Source organism: Mirounga angustirostris, unplaced genomic scaffold (assembly GCF_029215605.1).
Source record: "Mirounga angustirostris isolate CCGP_5_RB_7025 unplaced genomic scaffold, mMirAng1.0.hap1 SCAF_7, whole genome shotgun sequence".
Classification (NCBI taxonomy): Eukaryota; Metazoa; Chordata; class Mammalia; order Carnivora; family Phocidae; genus Mirounga; species Mirounga angustirostris.
The window spans coordinates 85,799,242-85,818,689 of NW_026991715.1; the positions used below are offsets into that span (position 1 = coordinate 85,799,242).

Below are 19,448 nucleotides of genomic sequence, written 5' to 3' on the forward strand. Positions count from 1 at the left end.
AGAACAAAAGAAACCTTCAGGAAAATAAAATTTTAGTGAAGCAGAGATAAATGATTTACCTGATAAAGACTTCAAAGTAATGATCATAAAGATGCTTACCAAACTCAGGAGAAGAATGGATGAACATGGTAAGAACTTCAATGAAGAGATAGAAAATCTAACAGTACCAAATAGAAGTCACAGAGCTGAAAAATGAAATAATTGAGCTAAAAAAAAAAAAATACTCCAGAGGGGTTTACCAACAAACTAGATGAAAAAGCAAGGATCGGTGAACTCACCCAATCAGAGCAGCAAAAAATTTTTTTAAAAAGTGAAGATAATTCAAGGGACTTATAGGACACCATGAAGCAGACTAACATTTGCATTATAGAAGTCCCAGAGAAAGAAGAGGGGAGAGTAAGGGACAGAAAACTTATTTGAAGAAATAATGGTTTTAAACTTACCTAATTTAGGGAAAGAAACACATCCAGATCTAGGAAGCCCATTGAGTTCCAGGTAAAATGAACTCGAAGAGACTCACACCAAGATACATTATAATTAAAATGTCAAAGGTTAAAGAGAAGAAAAGAATCTTAAAAGCAGCAAGAGAAAAGCAAATTGTCACATACAAAGGAGCCCCCATAAGACTATGAGCAAATTTTTTAGAGAATCTTTGCAGGCCAGAAGTGAGTAGCTCCATATATTCAGAGGCTGAAAGTAGAACACTTGCAACCAAGAATACTCTACTTGGCAAAGTTACCATTTAGAATTGAAGGAGATACAAAGAGTTCTCCAGATAAGCAAAAGTTAAGGAGTTCATCACCACTAAGCCAGCCTTACAAGAATGTTAAAAGGACTTCTCTAAGCTGAAAAGAAAGGGTGCTCATTAGTAACGAGAAAACACATGAAAGTATAAATCTCATTGATAAAGGTAAATATATAGTGAAGATAGATTAATCATTTACAAAGCTAGTATGAAGGTTAAAAGACAAAAGTAGTAAAAATAACTATAATAATTAGTTAAGGGATACAGAAAATAAAAATGTAAACTGTAACATCAAAAACCAAATGTTGTGAAGGAGAGTAAATTTGTAGAGTTTTAGAATCCATTCATACGGGGCACCTGGGTGGCTCAGTCGTTAAGCATCTGCCTTCGGCTCAGGTCATGATCCCAGGGTCCTGGGATCGAGCCCCACATCGGGCTCCCTGCTCCGCGGGAAGCCTGCTTCTCCCTCTCCCACTCCCCCTGCTTGTGTTCCCTCTCTTGCTGTATCTCTCTCTGTCAAATAAATAAAATCTTAAAAAAAAAAATCCGTTCATACTTAAGTTTTTATCAATTTAAAATAGAGTGTTATAAATATAGGTTGTTTTATGTAACCCTCATGGTAACCACAAAGCAAAACTCTATAGAAGATACACAAAAGATCATTAGAAAAGAAATTTAAACATACCACTAAAGAAAGTCATCAAACCACAAAGGAAAAGAGCAAGAGAAGAAATGAACAGAGAAGAACTACAAAGAGCTGGGAAGCAATTAAACTGGCAATAAGTACGTATCTATCAACAACTGCTTTACGTGTAAATGATCTAAATTCTCCAACCAAAAGACAGAGACTGGCTGAATGGATAAAAAACAAAAACAGGACTCATCTATAGGCTGCCTACAAGAAACTCACTGCAGATGTAAGGACATACACAGACTCAAAGTGAAGGGACAGGAAAAGATATTTCATGCAAATGGAAATCAAAAGAAAGCTAAGGTAGCTATGCTTGTATCATACCAAATAGATTTTAAGACTGTAATCAAGAACAAAGAAGGGCATCACATAATGATAAAGTGGCCAATATAACAAGAGTATATAACATTTGTAAATACTTATGCAGCCAAAAGAGGCTCATTTAAACATATAAAGCAAATATTAACATACCTAAAGGGAGAAATAAATAGCAATAATGTAGAAGAATTTAATATACCACTTATATCCATGGATAGATCATCCAGACAGAAAAATCAATAAGGAAATACAGACCTTAAATAACACATTGGACCAGATGGACTGCATAGATATATACAGAACATCTCATCCAAAAGCACCAAAATACACATCCTTCTCAAGTGCACATGGAACATTCTCCAGGACAGATCGTATCTTAGGCCACAAAACAAGTCTTAATAAATTTAAGAAGATTGAAATCACATCAAGCATCTTTTCTGACCACAATAGTATGAAATTTCACAGTTATTGGGAGATTAAACAACATCCTACTGAAAAACCGATTGGTTAAAGAAGAAATCAAAAGAGCAATCAAAAAATGCCTTAAGGAGTACCTGGGTGGCTCAGTCAGTTAAGTGTCCGATTCGTTTCAGCTCAGGTCATGATCTCAGGGTCGTGAGATTGGGTCCCGCATGGGGATCCTCACTCAGCATAGAGTCTGCTTGGGATTCTCTGCCTCTCCCTTTCAATCTGCTCATGTGTGCTCTCTCTCTCTTGAATAAATAAAATCTTTTAAAAAACCTTGAGACAAATCAAAATGGACCAAAATTTATGAGATGAAGCAAAAGCAATTCTAAGAGGGAAGTTCATAGCAATAAATAAAGAGAAAAATCTCAAATTAACATTATTCATCAAGTAGCTAGAGAAAGAAGAAGAAATGAAGCCCAAAGTTAGTAGAAGGAAGGAAATAACAAAGCTCAGAGCAGAAATATATGAAATAGAGACTAAAAAGACAATAAAAAAGAATGGTGAACAAAGAGCTGGTTCTCTGAAAAAAATAAAATTGACAAACCTTTAGCTAGACTTACCAAGAAAAAAGAGGACTCAAAACAAGAAATGAAAGAGGAGATATTACACCAGTACCACCGAAATACAAAGGGTCATAAAAGACTACTATGAACAATAGTATGCCATAACTCATGGACAATGTAGAATAGATAAATTCCCAAAAATGTACAACTTACCAAGACTGAATTATGAAGAAATAGAAAATCTGAACAAACTGATTAATGATTCAGTTTCCTTACTAGTAAACAAAAACTAACCAACAAAAGTCCAGGACCACATGATCTCACTGGTGAATTCTACCAAACATGGAGAAAGATTGGCATTAATTCGTCTTTAAAACTCTTCCAAAAAATAGAAGAGGTGGAAATACTTCCAAAGTCATTTTACCAGGTCAGCATCACCCTGATACCAAACCAGACAAGGACACCACCAGAAAAGAAGATTACAGGCCATTATCCCTTATGAACATAGCTGCAAAATTCAACAAAATTTTAGCAAATCGAATTCAACAATACATTAAGAGGTTATACACCATATTCAAGTGGGATTTATTCCAGGGATGCAAGAATGTTTTAACCTTCACAAGTCAATGAGATATGCCACATTAACAAAAGGAAGGATAAAAATTATCATCTCAATAGATGCAGAAAAAGCATTTGACAAAATTCAACATCCATTTGTGATAAAAATCTCAACAAATTGGGTATAGAAAGAACATATCTGAGCATAATACAGGCCATATATGACACAAGCCCACAGCTATTGTTATACTCAACAGTGAAAAGCTGAAAGCTTTTCTAAGACCAGGAATAAGACAAGGATTCCCACTCTCACCACTTTTATTCAACATAGTATTGGAAGTCATAGCCAGAGCAGTTAGGTAAGGGTAAAATAAAAAGCATGCCAACTGGAAAAGAAAAAGTAAAATTATCACTCTCTGCAGATGACATTGTTATATATAGAAACACTAAAGACTCTACCAATAAACAGAACTAATTAATGAATTCAGTAAAGTTGCAGGGTACAATATACAAAAATCTGTTGCATTTTTATACGTTGAAATGAACTATCAGAAAGAGAAATTAAGAAAACAGTCCCATTTACAACTGCATCAAAAAGGATAAAATACCTATGAACAAATTTAACTTAGGAGGTGAAAAACTTGTACTCAGACACTGAAAGAAATTAATGAAAGAAAATGATGACAATACAAATAAATGGAAAGATATTCCATGCTTCTGGATTAGGAGAATATTGTTAAATGCCTATACTACCCAAAGCAATCTACAGATTTAATGCGTTTTTGAAAGAAATACGACAAACAATTCTAAAATTTGTATGGAACCACGAAAGACTGAATAACCAAGGCAATCTTGAGAAAGAACAAAGTTGGAAGCATTGTGCTGCCTGACGTCAAACTCTACTAAAAAGCTAGGGTAAACAGTAGGGTATTGGAGTAAAAATAGGTACAAAGATCAATGAAACAGGAGAGCCCAGAAATAAACCAACGTATATATGGTCAATCAGTTTACAACAGAGGAACCAAGAATATACAATAAGGAGAGGACAGGCTCTTTAATAAATGGTGCTGGGAAAACTACACAGTCACATGCAAAAGAATGAAACTGGGCCACTATCTTATACCATACACAAAAATTAATTCAAAATGGATTCAAGACTTTAACAGAAGACTCAGAACCACAAAATTCCTAAAAGTAAACATAGGCAGTAATTTCCTTGACTTGCTCTTGGAGATAATTTTTTGGATCTGACACCAAAAGCAAAGGTTTTCTACTTTAATAAACCAGTAGGACTACATCAAGCTACAGCTTTCTGCACAGCAAAGGAAAGGATCAACAAAATGAAAAGAGAACCTACTAAATGGGAGAAAGTATTTGCAAATCATGTATCTGATGAAGGATTAATAATACCCAAAATAATTCATACAACTCAATATCAAAAAATATATAATTCAATTAAGAAATAGGCAAATTTGACTGGACAGTTTTCCAAAAAAGACATACAGATTGCCAATAAGTACATGAAAAGATGCTCAACATCATTTATCATCAGGAAAACTACAATGACATACATGCCCCAGATGCCCTGTGGTACTGGGAGGAAAAAAAAGCCATGGTTTTAAAAAGCAACTAGAATATAAAAGATCCAGCTCTAGAACTCTACCAAACAACAGGGGAGCTGCTGGAACTCTCTCCAAATCAGAGGGGCTGGCAAGTGTCATGTTTTACATTCCCCTGCACCTTGAAAGCCAACCTACCTCCTCAGTGAACCCTGAACCTCTAGCCCACACCAACCCAAGCCATCCTACCAAGGCAGCCCCACCCAGCACAGCACACACCAGGACATGCCTGATCAGTGCCCATTACATCACTAGCTGTTCTCGCCAAGGTGACACAGGTGCAACTTACCCTGAAAGACACTGGGCCCACATGACTTTGGCTCCAGATGACTTGCTAGGGCACTCCTGTTGCAGAGTGCTCTGGGACCCACCCAGCCCACACATTGCCCTGGCTCCAGCCACCCTACCAGGATGCATCCTGCATAGAGCACCCAGGCTCATGCATCTCTCAGTGTCAGCCACCACACCGAGTGCTCTTTGCCTGCACTTAACACCCTGGGACTGCACCCACTTTAGCCTCAGCTCTCCTGCAAAGGTGACATCTCTGTGGAGAGCCCCAGGACAACCCTAGCCCATGTTCACTTCAGCTTTAGCTCTTCTGCCAGGGCACCCTCTGCACAGACTGTCCAGGATTGCTCTGGCCCATGCCCACTTCTGCTCCAGCCATCCCCTCAGGGAAGCCCAGTATAGAGTGCCCAGGAACCCCAGCCTGTATTAGTCACAGCTCCAGCCAGCCAGCCAAAGTCACCAGGCACAGATAGTCTACACAGGGGATGACCATACACAAGGCCATTTTCTCAAGTTTAGGAGATGTAGCAGTTTTGCCTCATTCATAGAAACAAACACAGAAAAATAAGCAAAATGAGGAGACAGAGGAAGATGCTCCAAATGAAGGACAGAACAAAACCTCAGAAAAAGAACAAAATGAAATGGAGATACTCTGTCTACTTGACAAATAGTTCAAAGTAATGCCATAAAGATGCTCACCAGACTGGAGAAGAATGGATGAACTTTATGAGAACTTACTAAAAGATAGAAAAAGTAAAACAGAACTCATCAGAGTTGGAGAATACAATAACCAAAATGAAAAATACACTAGAGGCAATCAATATTAGATTGAGGATGAAGAAGAACAGATCAGCAATCTGGAAAACAGGGTAATAGAAAGCATTCAAGCAGGAAAGCAAAAAGTAAAAAGAATTTTTAAAATCAGGTTAAGGGATCATAACCTTGATCTTAACATCAAGTGAAGAAACATTCACATTGGGGTTCCAGAAGGAGAAGAGAAAGGCCAGAAGAAAATGGCATCATGATATTCAAAGTGCTGAAAGGAAAAAAACTACAACAAGAATACTCTACCTGGCAAGGTTATTATTCAGAATTAAAGGAGAAATAGAGTTTCCCAGACAAACAGAAGTTAAAGGAGTTAATCACCACTTAACTGATCTTACAAGAAATGTTAAAGGGACTTCTTTAAGTGGAGAAGAAAACATAATTAGAAGAAAATTATGAAAGGAAAGGGCAATATTCATATAAGACAAAACAGACTTTAAAACAAAGACTGTAGCAAGAGATAAAGAAGGGCAATACATAATGATAACCGGATTAAGATGATATAACAGTTGTAAATATCTATACACTCAATATTGGAATGCTTAAATACATAAAGCAAATATTAACAGACATAAGCAGAGAAATTGACACTAATAAAATAATAATAGGGGACTTTAACACCTTACATCAACGGAGAGATCATCCAGGCAGAAAATCAATAAGGAAACAGTGTCTTTGAATGACACAATAGACCAGATGGACTTAATAGATATATACAGAACATTCCATCCCAAAACAACAGAATACATATTCTTTTCAAACACATATGAAACATTCCCCAGATGAGATCACATTAGGCCATAAAATAGGTCTCAGTAAATTTAAGAAGACCTATCATATCATACATCTTTTCTGATCATAACAGTATCAAACTAGAAATCAATTACAAGAAAAAAACTGGAAAAAGCACAAACACATAGAGGCTGAACAACATGCCACTAACCAAGCAATGATTCAATGAAGAAATCAAAGAGGAAGTAAAGGGATGCCTGGGTGACTCAGCTGATTAAGCATCTGCCTTCAGCTCAGGTCATGATCCCAGGGTCCTGGGTAGAGTCCCGCATTGGGCTCCCTGCTCAGTGGGGAGCCTGCTGCTCCCTCTGCCTGCTGCTTTCCTTGCTTGTGCTCTCTCTAATAAATAAATAAAATCTTTTTTTAAAAAAAGAGGAAATAAAAAAATACATGGAGACAAATGAAAACACAATGGTTCAAAATCTTTGAGATGCAGCAAAAGTATTTCTAAGAGGGAAATTCATAGCAATACAGGTCTTCCTTAAGAAACAAAAAGAGGGAGAGGGATAGATAGTGGCAGAGTAGGAGACCCTATTCCAACCAGTCCCCGGAATTGAGCTGGATATCTACTAGACCACTCTGAACACCCACGAAATCAGCCTGAGGTGTAAGCAGATATATCTGGATCTCTACAAACAGAATATTGCAGGCGGTTGATTTCAAGGTATGAAGCGGGGAGCCATGATTCCGCAGGCACACATCCAAAGATAAATGGAAGGGGGAGGGAGCCGAGGGGATCCTACACCGCCGGTGAGTGATAGCCTCCTGCACTGGGGACGGGGCACAGACTTGCAGACTGGTAGCGGAAGGGAAAGGACTTTAGGGCAGCCCCCCTGCCAGACTGAAACCTGGAGCGGGTGTGCAAACTGGAAGCGGCTGGTGGTTTTAGAAGCACAAAGGGCACAGATGTGCCCCAACCTGGAGGCGAGGACTGGGACCCCTGCTGAGGGGTGCACAACCCAGGACGCTGCAGTTTATAGCAGCACAGACAGAAATGAAGATAGGGTGGCCTGGAGAGCCCACTGAAGAACAGACTGCAATCTCTCTCTTCTGAGGCAGAGGGTTGGAAACGATCTCTTCTGCTCTCTCGGAAGAGACTCAGAAAGCTGCAGGGAAAAACACCAGAGAACAAAAGCCCCCAAAAAATGGTTTTCACTGAGCCCATTTCCCCCCCACAAGAGGCAGGGCAACTCTGCCCAAACAGGGTTGCCTCAGTAACAGCATGGCAGGCCCCTCGCCCAGAAGACAGGCTGGGAGAACAAGAGGCCAACAACCCTAAGGTCCCTACAAAACAGTTGCATCTTGCTTGGGTTGTGGTCAATAATTTGGACTCTATACATTCCCTCAAATACCCCTCAACAGAATGATTAGGAGGAGGAACCCCCAAAATAGGAAAGACTCAGAAACTGTGACTTCTGCCACAGATTTACAAATGGATACTGATATAACCAAGATGTCAGAAGTGGAATTCAGGGTAGCAGTTGTGAGGACAATAGTTAGAATGGAGAAATCAATTAATGGCAACATAGAGTCTCTAAGGGCAGAAATGAAAGCTGAATTGGCAGAACTTAAAAATGCTACCAATGAGATCTGGTCTAATCTAGATAATCTGTAAGTGAGGCAGAAGAACGAATTAGTGGGGCACCTGGGTGGCTCAGATGGTTAAGCATCTGCCTTCGGCTCAGGTCATGATCCCAGAGTCCTGGGATCAAGTCCCACATCGGGCTCCTGGCTCAGCGAGGAGCCTGCTTCTCCCTCTCCCTCTGCCTCTCTCCCTGCTCATGCTTTCTCTCTCTCTCTCTGTATCTCTGTGTCTCAAATGAATAAATAAAATCTTAAAAAAAAAAAAAGAAGAAGAAGAAGAATGAATTAGTGACCTAGAAGACCAATTGATAGAAAAGAAGGATAAAGGGGAGGCCAGGGATTGAAACAATTCAAAATCCATGAAAACAGAATCAGAGAAATAAGTGACACCATGAAACGTTCCAATGTCAGAATTATTGGGATACCTGAGGGGGTGGAGAGAGAGAGAGAGAGAGAGGACTAGAAGATACATTTGAGCAAATCATAGCTGAGAACTTCTCTAATCTGGGAAATGAAACAAACATTTGTGTCCTAGAGGCAGAGAGGACCCCTCCCAAGATCAAGGAAGACAGGCCAATGCCCTGGCATGTAATAGTAAAACTCACAAATCTTAGAACCAAGGAAACCATCTTAAGGGCAGTTAGGGGGAAGAGATTCCTTACATACAGAGGGAGGAACATCAGAATAACATCAGACCTATCCACAGAGACCTGGCAAGCCAGAAAGGCCCGGCAAGACATATTCAGGGTACTAAATGAGAAGAACATGCAGCCAAGACTACTTTATCTGGCAAGGCTGTCATTTAGAATGGATGGAGAGATGCAGAGCTTCCACGACCGGCAGAAACGGAAGAATATGTGACCACTAAGCCAGCTCTGCAAGAAATATTAAAGATGGTTCTATAAAAGGAGAAAGACCCCAAGAGTGATATAGAACAGAAATTTACAGAGACAATCTATAGAAACAAGGGCTTCACAGGCAACATGATTACAATAAATTCATATCTTTCAATAATCACTCTAAATGTGAACGGCCTAAATGCTCCCATAAAATGGCACAGTTGCAGATTGGATAAAAAGACAGGACCCATCCATATGCTCTCTACAAGATACTCATTTTGAACCTAAGATACACCCAGACTGAAAGTGAAGGGATGGAGATCCATCTTCCATGCCAATGGACCTCAAAAGAAAGCTGGGGTAGCAATTCTTATATCAGACAAATTAGATTTTAAGCTACAGACTCTAGTTAGAGACACAGAAAGACACTATATTATCCTTAAAGGGTCTATCCAACAAGAAGATTGAACAGTTGTAAATATCTACGCCCCCAAATGGGCACAGCCATCTACATAAGCTAACTGTTAACCAAAATAGTCATATTGATAATAATACGTTAATTGTAGGAGACCTCAATACTCCACTCTCAGCAATAGACAGGTCATCTAAGCAGAAAATCAACAAAGAAACAAGAGCCTTGAATGGCACCCTGGACCACAATATACAGAACATTCCACCTTAAAACAACAGAATACTCATTCTTCTCAAGCGCACACGGAACTTTCTCCAGAATAGACCACATACTGGGTCACAAATCAGGTCTCAACCAATACCAAAAGACTGAGATTATTCCCTGCATATTCTCAGACCATAAATGGTTGAAAACTGGAACTCAATCACAAGAAAAAATTTAGAAGAAATTCAAACACTTGGAAGCTAAAAGATCACTCTGCTCAAGAATGTTTGGGTCAACTAGGAAATCAAAGAAGAACTTAAACAATTCATGGAAACCAATGAGAATGAAAACACATCAGTCCAAAACCTATGGGATACTGCAAAGGTGGTCCTAAGGGGGAAATATATAGGCATCCAAGCCTCTCTCAAAAAAATAGAAAAATCCCAAATTCACCAACTAACTTTACACCTTAAAGAACTAGAGAAAAAGCAACATACAACAAACAAACGTGCCTAAGCCACGCATTAGAAGAGAAATAAATAAGATTAGAGCAGAGATCAATGAATTAGAAACCAAAAACACAGATCAGATCAACGAAACTAGAAGCTAGTTCTTTGAAAGAATTAATAAGATCGATAAACCACTGGCCAGACTTATCCAAAAGAAAAGAGAAATGACCCAAATTAATAAAATTATGAATGAAAGGGGAGAGATCACGACTAACACCAAGGAAATAGAAACAATTATTAGAAATTATTATCAACAACTATATGCCAGTAAATTAAGCAACCTGGAAGAAATGGATGCTTTCCTGAAAATCTATAAACTGCCAAGACTGAAACAGGAAGAAATTGACAACCTGAATAAGCCAATAACCAGTAACGAGATTGAAGCAGTGATCAAAAATCTCCCAAAAACAAGAGTCCAGGGCCTGATGGATTCCCTGGGGAATTCTACCAACCATTCAAAGAAGGAATAACACCTATTCTTCTGAAACTGTTCCAAAAAAACAGAAACAGAAGGAAAGCTTCCAGACTCATTCTGTGAGGCCAGCATTACCTTGATTCCCAAACCAGGCAAAGACCCCATCAAAAAGGAGAATTCCAGACCGATATCCCTGATGAATATGGATTCCAAAATCCTCAACAAAATCCTAGCTAATAGGATCCAACAATTCATTAAAAGGATCATCCACCACGACCAAGTGGGTTTTATCCCCAGGATGCAAGGATGGTTCAACATTCGCAAATCAAATCAGTGTGATAGAACACATTAATAAGAGGAGAGAGAAGAACCATATGGTCCTCTCAATTGATGCAGAAAAAGCATTTGACAAAATACAGCAGCCTTTCCTGATGAAAACTCTTCAGAGTATAGGGATAGAGGGAACATTCCTCAAGTTCATAAAATCCATCTATGAAAAACCCACAGCGAATATCATCCTCAATGGGGAAAAGATGAGAGCCTTTCCCTTAAGATCAGGAACATGTCAAGGATGCCCACTCTCACCACTATTGTTCAACATAGTACTAGAAGTCCTAACAACAGCAATCGGACAACAAAAAGAAATAAAAAGTATTCAAATTGGCAAAGAAGAAGTCAAACTCTCTCTCTTTGCAAATGACATGATACTTTATGTGGGAAATCCAAAACACTCCACCCCCAAGTTACTAGAACTCATACAGCAGTTCAGTAATGTGGCAGGATACAAAATCAATGCACAGAAATCAGTTGCTTTCTTATACACTAACAATGCAACTATAGAATGAGAAATTAGAGAAACGATTCCATTTACAGTAGCACCAAAAACCATAAGATACCTTGGAATAAACCTAACCAAAGAGGTAAAGGATCTATACTCTAGGAACTATAGAACACTCATGAAAGAATTTGAAGAAGACACAAAAACATGGAAAAACATTCCATGCTCATGGATTGAGAGAATAAACATTGTTAAAATGTCTGTGCTACCCAGAGCAATCTATACCTTCAACACCATCCCAATCAAAATTCCAATGACATTTTTCAAAGTGCTGGAACAAACAATCCTAAAATTTGTATGGAATCAGAAAAGACCCTGAATCACCAAGGAAATGTTGAAAAAGAAAAAGCTGGGGACATCACGTTGCCAGATTTCAAGCTATATTACAAGGCTGTGATCGCCAAGACAGCATGGTACTGGCACAAAAACAGACATATAGACCAATGGAACAGAATAGAGAACCCAGATATGGACCTTAACTCTGTGATCAAATAATCTTTGACAAAGCAGGAAAAAATATGCAATGGAAAAAAGTCTCTTCAATAAATGGTGCTGGGAAAATTGGACAGCTACATGCAGAAGAATGAAACTCGACCATTCTCAAACACCATACACAAAGATAAACTCCAAATGGATGAAAGACCTCAATGTGAGACAGGAATCCATCAAAATCCTAGAGGAGAACATAGGCAGTAACCTCTTTGACATCGGCCACAGCAACTTCTTTCAACATACATCTCCAAAGGCTAGTGAATCAAAAGCAAAAATGAACTTTTGGGACTTCATTAAGATAAAAAGCTTCTGCACAGCAAAGGAAACAGTCAACAAAACAAAGAGGCAACCCACAGAATGAGAGAAGATATTTGCAAATGACACTACAGACAAAGCTCTGATTTCCAAGATCTGTAAAGAACTTCTCAAACACAACACCCAAAAAACAAATAATCCAGTCAAGAAATGGGCAGAAGACATGAACAGATACTTCTCCAAAGAAGACATACAAATGGCTAACAGACACATGAAAAAATGTTCATCATCATTAGCCATCAGGGAAATTCAAATCAAAACCACATTGAGGGCGCCTGGGTGGCTCATTTGGTTAAGCAACTGCCTTCGGCTCAGGTCATGATCCTGGAGTCCCGGGATCGAGTCCCGCATCGGGCTCCCTGCTCGGCAGGGAGTCTGCTTCTCCCTCTGACCCTCCCCCCTCTCATGTGCTCTCTCTCATTCTCTCTCTCTCAAATAAATAAATAAAAAATAAAATCTTTAAAAAAAAAAAAAACACATTGAGATACCACCTTACACCAGTTAGAATGGCAAAAATTGACAAATGTTGGAGAGGTTGTGGAGAAAGGGGAACCCTCTTACACTGTTGGTGGGAATGCAAGCTGGTACAGCCACTTTGGACAACAGTGGGGGTTCCTCAAAAAATTAAAAATAGAGCTACCCTATGACCCAGCAATTGCAGTACTGGGTATTTACCCCAAAGACACAGATGTAGTGAAAAGAAGGGCCATATACACCCCAATGTTCATAGCAGCAATGTCCACAATAGCCAAACCGTGGAAAGAGTCAAGATGCCCTTCAACAGACGAATGGATAAAGAAGATGTGGTCCATATCAACAATGGATATTACTCAGCCATCAGAAAGGATGAACACCCAACTTTTACATCAACATGGATGGGACTGGAGGAGATTATGCTAAGTAAAATAAGTCAAGCAGAGAAAGTAAATTATCATATGGTTTCACTTATTTGTGGAACATAAAGAATAGCATGGAGGACATTAGGAGAAGGAAGGGAAAAATGAAGGGTGGGAAATCAGAGTGAGAGGCGAACCATGAGAGATTCTCTACTCCAGGAAACTGAGGATTTTAGAGGGGAGGAAGGTAGCAGGATAGGTTAGCCCCGTGATGGGTATTAAGGAGGACACGTACTGTATGGAGCACTGGGTGTTATACGAAAACAATGAATCGTGGATCACTACATCAAAAACTAATGATGTATTTTATCGTGACTAACATAACAATAAAATTAAATTAAAAAAAAAGAAAAATCTCTAACAATCTAACCTTACACCTAAAGGAACTAGAAAAAGAACACAGAAAGCCCAGAGTTAATAGAAGAAAGGAAATAATAAAGATCAGAGTAGAAATAAATGAAATGGAGACTTAAGAAAGCCATAGAAAAAAAATCAGTGAAACCAAGATCTGTTTCTTTGAAAAGATCAACAAAATTGCTAAATCTTTAGCCAGACTCTTCAAGAAAAAAAAGGAGGACCCAAATAAAACCAGAAATGAAAGAAAAGTAACAACCAAGGTGACAGAAATATAAAGGATTATGAGGACTATTACAGAAAATTATATGCCAATGAATTGGACAATGTAGAAGAAATGGATAAATTCTTAGAAACATTTCTTCTAAAAATCAGGAATAAATAGAAAATCTGAACAGATCAATTTCTAATGACCAGATTGAACTGTTTATCAAAAAACTCCCAACAAAGTCCAGAACCAGATGGATTCACAGGTGAATTCCACCAAACATTTAAAGAAGAGTTAATACGTATCTTCCTCAAACTACATCAAGAAATAGAAGAGGAGAGAAAGCTTCCAAATACATCCTGTAAGGCCAGCCTTACCTTCACACCAAAACCATACCAAGGCAGTACAAAAAAAAACTATAGGCCAATATCCCTGATGAACAAAGATACAAAAACCCTCAACAAAACATCAGAAAACCACATTCAGCATTACGTTAAAAGGATCATTCACCACAATCAAGTAGGATTTATTCCAGGGGTGCAAGGATGGTTCAGTATTCACAAATCAATCAAAGTAATACACCACATTAACAAAACAAAGGATAAGAATCTATGATCATTTCAGTTAGATGCACAGAATGCATCTGACCAAATTCAGCGTCCATTCGTGATAAAAATTCTTAGTAAGGTGTGTTTAGAAGGATCATACCTCAACATAGTAAAGGCCATATATGAAAAACCCACAGCTAACATCATACTCAATGGTGAAGAACTGAGAGCTTTTCCTCAAGATAAGGAACAAGACAAGGATGTCCATTCTTGCCACTTTTATCCAACATAGTACTAGAAGTCCTGGCCATAGCAATGAAACAAGTAAAAGAAATAAAGGGCATAAAGGAAGAAGTAAAACTGTCATTATTTACATTATTTACAGATGACATGTTACTATAAGAAGAAAACCTAAAAGACTGTACCAAAAATCATTAGAATAAATAAATAAATTTAGTTAAGTTGCAGCATACAAATTAACATATAGAAATCTGTTGTATTTTTATACACTAACAACTAGAAGAGAAATTAAGAAAACAATTCCACTTACAACTGCACTAAAAGAATAAAACACCTAGGAATAAACTTAACCAAGGAGATGAAAGACCTGTATTCTGGAAACTATAAAATGCTAATGAAAGAAATTGAAGAGGAAAAAGCAAATGGAAAGACATACCATGCTCATGGATTAAAAGAAATAGTATTGTTAAAATGTCTATACTACTCAAAGCAATCTACAGATTCAATGCAATCCCTATCAAAATACCAATAGTATTTTTCAAAGAACTAGAACAAATAATCCTAAAATTTATATGGAACCACAGAAAGACTCTGAACAACCAAAGCAATATTGAGAAAGAAGCACAAAGCTAGAGGTATCACAATGCCAGATTTCCAGATGTACTACAAAGCTGTAGTAATTAAAACAGTATGGTATTGGCACAAAAATAGACACATAGATCAATGGAACAGAAAAGAATCCAGAAATAAACCCATGCTTATAAGGTCACTTAATCTATGACAAAGGAGACAAGAATATACATTGAGGAAGAGACAATCTTTTTAATAAATGGTGCTGGGATGGAGCTCCTGGCTGGCTTGGTCGTAAGAGTGTGTGACTCTTGATCTCAGGGTCATGAGTTCGATCCTCACTTTGTGTGTAGAGATTACTTAAATATTTTTTTTAAATAATAATAAATGGTGCTGGGAAAACTAGATAGCTGCAGCCAAAAGAATGAAACTGGACCACTTTCTTACACCATACACAAAAATAAACTCAAAATAAAGACCTAAATGTGAGACCTGAAACCATAAAACTCTTAGAAGAACACATAGGCAGTAGTATTTTTGATATTATCTTAGCAATATTTCTCTAGGTATGTCTGCTCAGGCAAAGGAAATAAAGCAAAGATGAACTATTGGGACTAACCAAAATAAAAAGTTTCTGTACAGCAAAGGAAACCATCAACAAAACAAAAAGGTAACTTACTGAATGGGAGGAGATATTTGCAAATGAGATACCGATAAGGGGTTAATATCATAGTATATAAAGAACTTACACAACTCAACACCAAAAAAAACCCCACAAATAATAATATTAAATAATGGGCAGAGGATCTGAATAGACATTTTTTTCCAAAGAAGACATACAGATGGCCAACAGACACATAAAAAGATGCTTAATATCACTAATCATCAAGGAAATGCAAATCAAAACTACAATGAAGTATCACCTTACACCTGTAAGAATGGCTAGAATCAAAAATAAATAACAAGTATTGGTAATAATGTGGAGAAAAAGGAGCCCTTTGCATTGTTGGTAGGAATGTAAATTAGTATAGCCATTGTAGTAAACAATTGAGAGGTTCCTCAAGAAATTAAAAATAAAAATATCATATGATCCTGTAATCTCACTACTGTTTTATCAGAAGAAAATGAAAACACTCATTCAAAAAGATATATGCACTCCTTTGTTTATCGCAGCATTATTTACAATGGCCAACATATGGAAAATACCCATAAACAGAACAAACGGATGGTTAACAGGGGAGATGTCTGGGGGGATAGGCAAAATGGATGAAAGGTAGTAGGAGGTACAGACTTCCAGTTACAGAATGAATAAGTCAAAGAGATGAAAGGTACAGCATAGGGAATATAGTCAATGGCACTGTAATCAGTGTATAAAAAAAACTACAGTGAGATGGCTTTACACCTGTTACAATGACTATAATCAAAAAGATAACAAATAACATGCTTGTTAGGATGTGAAAAAAGGGAACATTTGTGCACTGCTGGTGGAAATATAGTGTAGTCACTATGGAAAACTGTATGATGATTCCTGAAAAAAATAAAAATAGAACTACCATATGATATAGTATTTCCACTTCTAGGTATTTATTTGAAGAAAAGGAAAACACTAACTCGAAGAGATATATGCACCCCCGTGTTCATTGCAGCATTATTTACAGTAGCTAGGACATGTAAACAAAGTGCCCACTGACAGGTAAAAGGATAAAGAGGATGTGGTATACAATGGAATATTATTCAGCCATAAAAAATAGTATCTTGCCATTTGTGACAACATGGATGGACCTCGAGTTCATTATGCTACAGGCAATAAGTCAGAGAAAGACAAACACCATATGATTTCACTTTCATGTGAAATCTTAAAAAAAGAGAAAAGAATAGAAAGAAAACCAAGGTCATAGATACAGGGAACAGATTGGTGGTTGCCAGAGGTAGGGGATGGGTAAAATGGGTGAAGGGGGTCAAAAGGTATAAATTTCCAGTTGCAAAATAAATAAATCGTGGGTATATAAAACACAACATGGTGACTATAGTTAATACTACTGTATTGCACATATTGAAAGTGGCTAAAACGGCTAATCTTTAAAGTTTTCATCACAAGGAAATTTTGTAACTAAGTATGGTGATGGATGTCAATTAGACTTACTGTATTGATCATTTTGCAATACATACACATATTGAATTGTTATGCTGTACACCTGAAACTGATATAATATGTATCAATTATACCTCATTAAAATAAGTGGATAAATAAATTAAAAATATTTTTTTAAAAATTTAAATTATCCAGCAAAACCAGGTTCAAGGCCACGGTTATAGAATTAGGTTATTAACTTTCACTTTTGGAGTGTGATCTTGGTATGCAACATGCCTTTCTTGATCTCTACCCTTATATCCTCTTACAAAAAAACAAAGTATTTGGCTCTGTATGCCTTTGACTTCCTTCAAGAATTAATCTTAACTTGTAGTCATTGAATGACTTCCATGCAAAGTATTAAATTACTGAATGGCAAACATGAAAAGAGTTGATAGGCAGACAAGAAAACTAATCTTGCTACCAAACAGCATAGTGAATTTCCATAATTACTGTCTAGTAAGAAGGAAGCTAATTCACACAGCTGGAGGGGATAATCAGCAACTACACTCTAGACTCTTGACATCACAGCAGTTATCAAAGTGCAGGCATACTCTCATTCTCATTTTACTTTGTTCAAGAAAGAAAAAGCCATCTTACTTTAACAAGATGTTTTTAGCCAAGAGGTGTTTATAATCCTGGAGTGGCAGAGTTGAGGTGGGTAGCTTACAATGGGGATAGAAATGAAATCATTTAAGAACCCTTTTATTCCACTACAAATGGGGTTTAGTTATGATAGTATATGCTCTATACATAAAATTAAAATATGTTATGAAAATCTTTAAATTCTTAGCGTCTTAGAGGATGGAAAGGATTTTTCTGTTTCCCTCCTTAATTTCATATCCATCTCCACAAGGTACCTTATGCTTTTATCTCTGCTCTTCCCTAGAAAACTACCAAAAAAAAAAAAAAAATCCAAAGAGCTTAGCTCATGTAGCTCAGTAAAACAGGTGCACCAAGATAGTTTGACAAAACAAGGCACCATGTAATTTAAAGAAGTTGTTCTTATCAGCCAGCTATGTTAATTCTACTCTATTCAAAATACAGAGGAAAAAAATGTATTTTCCATAAATGAAACAGTGGAGAAAATGAGACCTTTAAGCATGTAGGAATATCTGTAAACAGTGACAAGTAAAAAATTGAAGTTAAGAAACTTTCATTATTGCTTTAAGTTTGTTTGTAATTTTAATGGAAAGAAAATGATGCAGACAGAAGACAAAATTACAGAAATCCAACTTTTTTAATCTCCTAGGCATTGATGTGTACAAATTTATATCTTTTTTTTATATAAACCATCCATCTCATTTAGATACCACAGGGAAAGTAAGCTTGCATGCTGGCTGGATATTTGTTTTTGGTGGGGGAAAAGTGATTTGAAAGCTGATTTTGTTAAACCAGCAGCCTATTCATCTAGTTGGTAATATTTAGTAGTCCTGGAAAGTAAAACTAGTGAAGAAATAAGATCACTAATTATTGCATTCCACCGGTAAGTTTAAATAAGCTATTATGGGACTGACAGAGGCATGCATAACAGAAATGGTCCCCTATTACACATTTACCTGATTATGGTTTTGTTCGCCCTCCAGGGAGATACAGTTCTGAGAGTGACGTGTGGAGCTTTGGCATCCTCCTCTGGGAGACATTCAGCTTAGGGGTCTGCCCATACCCTGGAATGACAAATCAACAAGCCCGGGAGCAAGTGGAAAGAGGTAAGCCAAAGACGGGGGGTAGCAGTGTTCACATCCAGCCCCCAGGGGCGGTGCTCATGCTGAGTCTGTGGATTTCCTGGCAGGAGGAGGGGACATCCTACTTGGGTATGCAGACAGCAGAGGTGTTGATCAATCTGCTCTTGCATCCCATGGGTGGCGCGGCCCTTCCATAACAAAAACCAACAACAGCAAAAGAAACTTTTAAAGATTCCAGCAGTTTAAAAAGAGAGCTGTAGGCTTTCCTTCTATCCCCCCTGCCTGGCCTGACATCTGCAAGGTTGTGCCATGCACTATCTTCAAGCGGAAGAGAGTAGCGTTCCTCAACCTCCTATTTTTTGTTCTATGCCAAATGAACACCACTAATAGTATTATAAATT

General features: G+C 37.7%; 1 protein-coding gene across 8 annotated transcripts in view; it reads left to right on the top strand.

Moving 5' to 3' along the window:
* The window catches only part of FER (FER tyrosine kinase), a 423,881-nt gene that overhangs the window by 394,340 nt on the left and 10,093 nt on the right, over nt 1-19,448 (top strand). For all 8 annotated transcript variants that reach the window (XM_064596457.1, XM_064596454.1, XM_064596453.1 and 5 more), the window contains one exon: nt 18,949-19,071. In XM_064596457.1, coding sequence (XP_064452527.1) covers nt 18,949-19,071 — 123 coding nt within the window. The remainder of the gene's footprint in view (nt 1-18,948; nt 19,072-19,448) is intronic.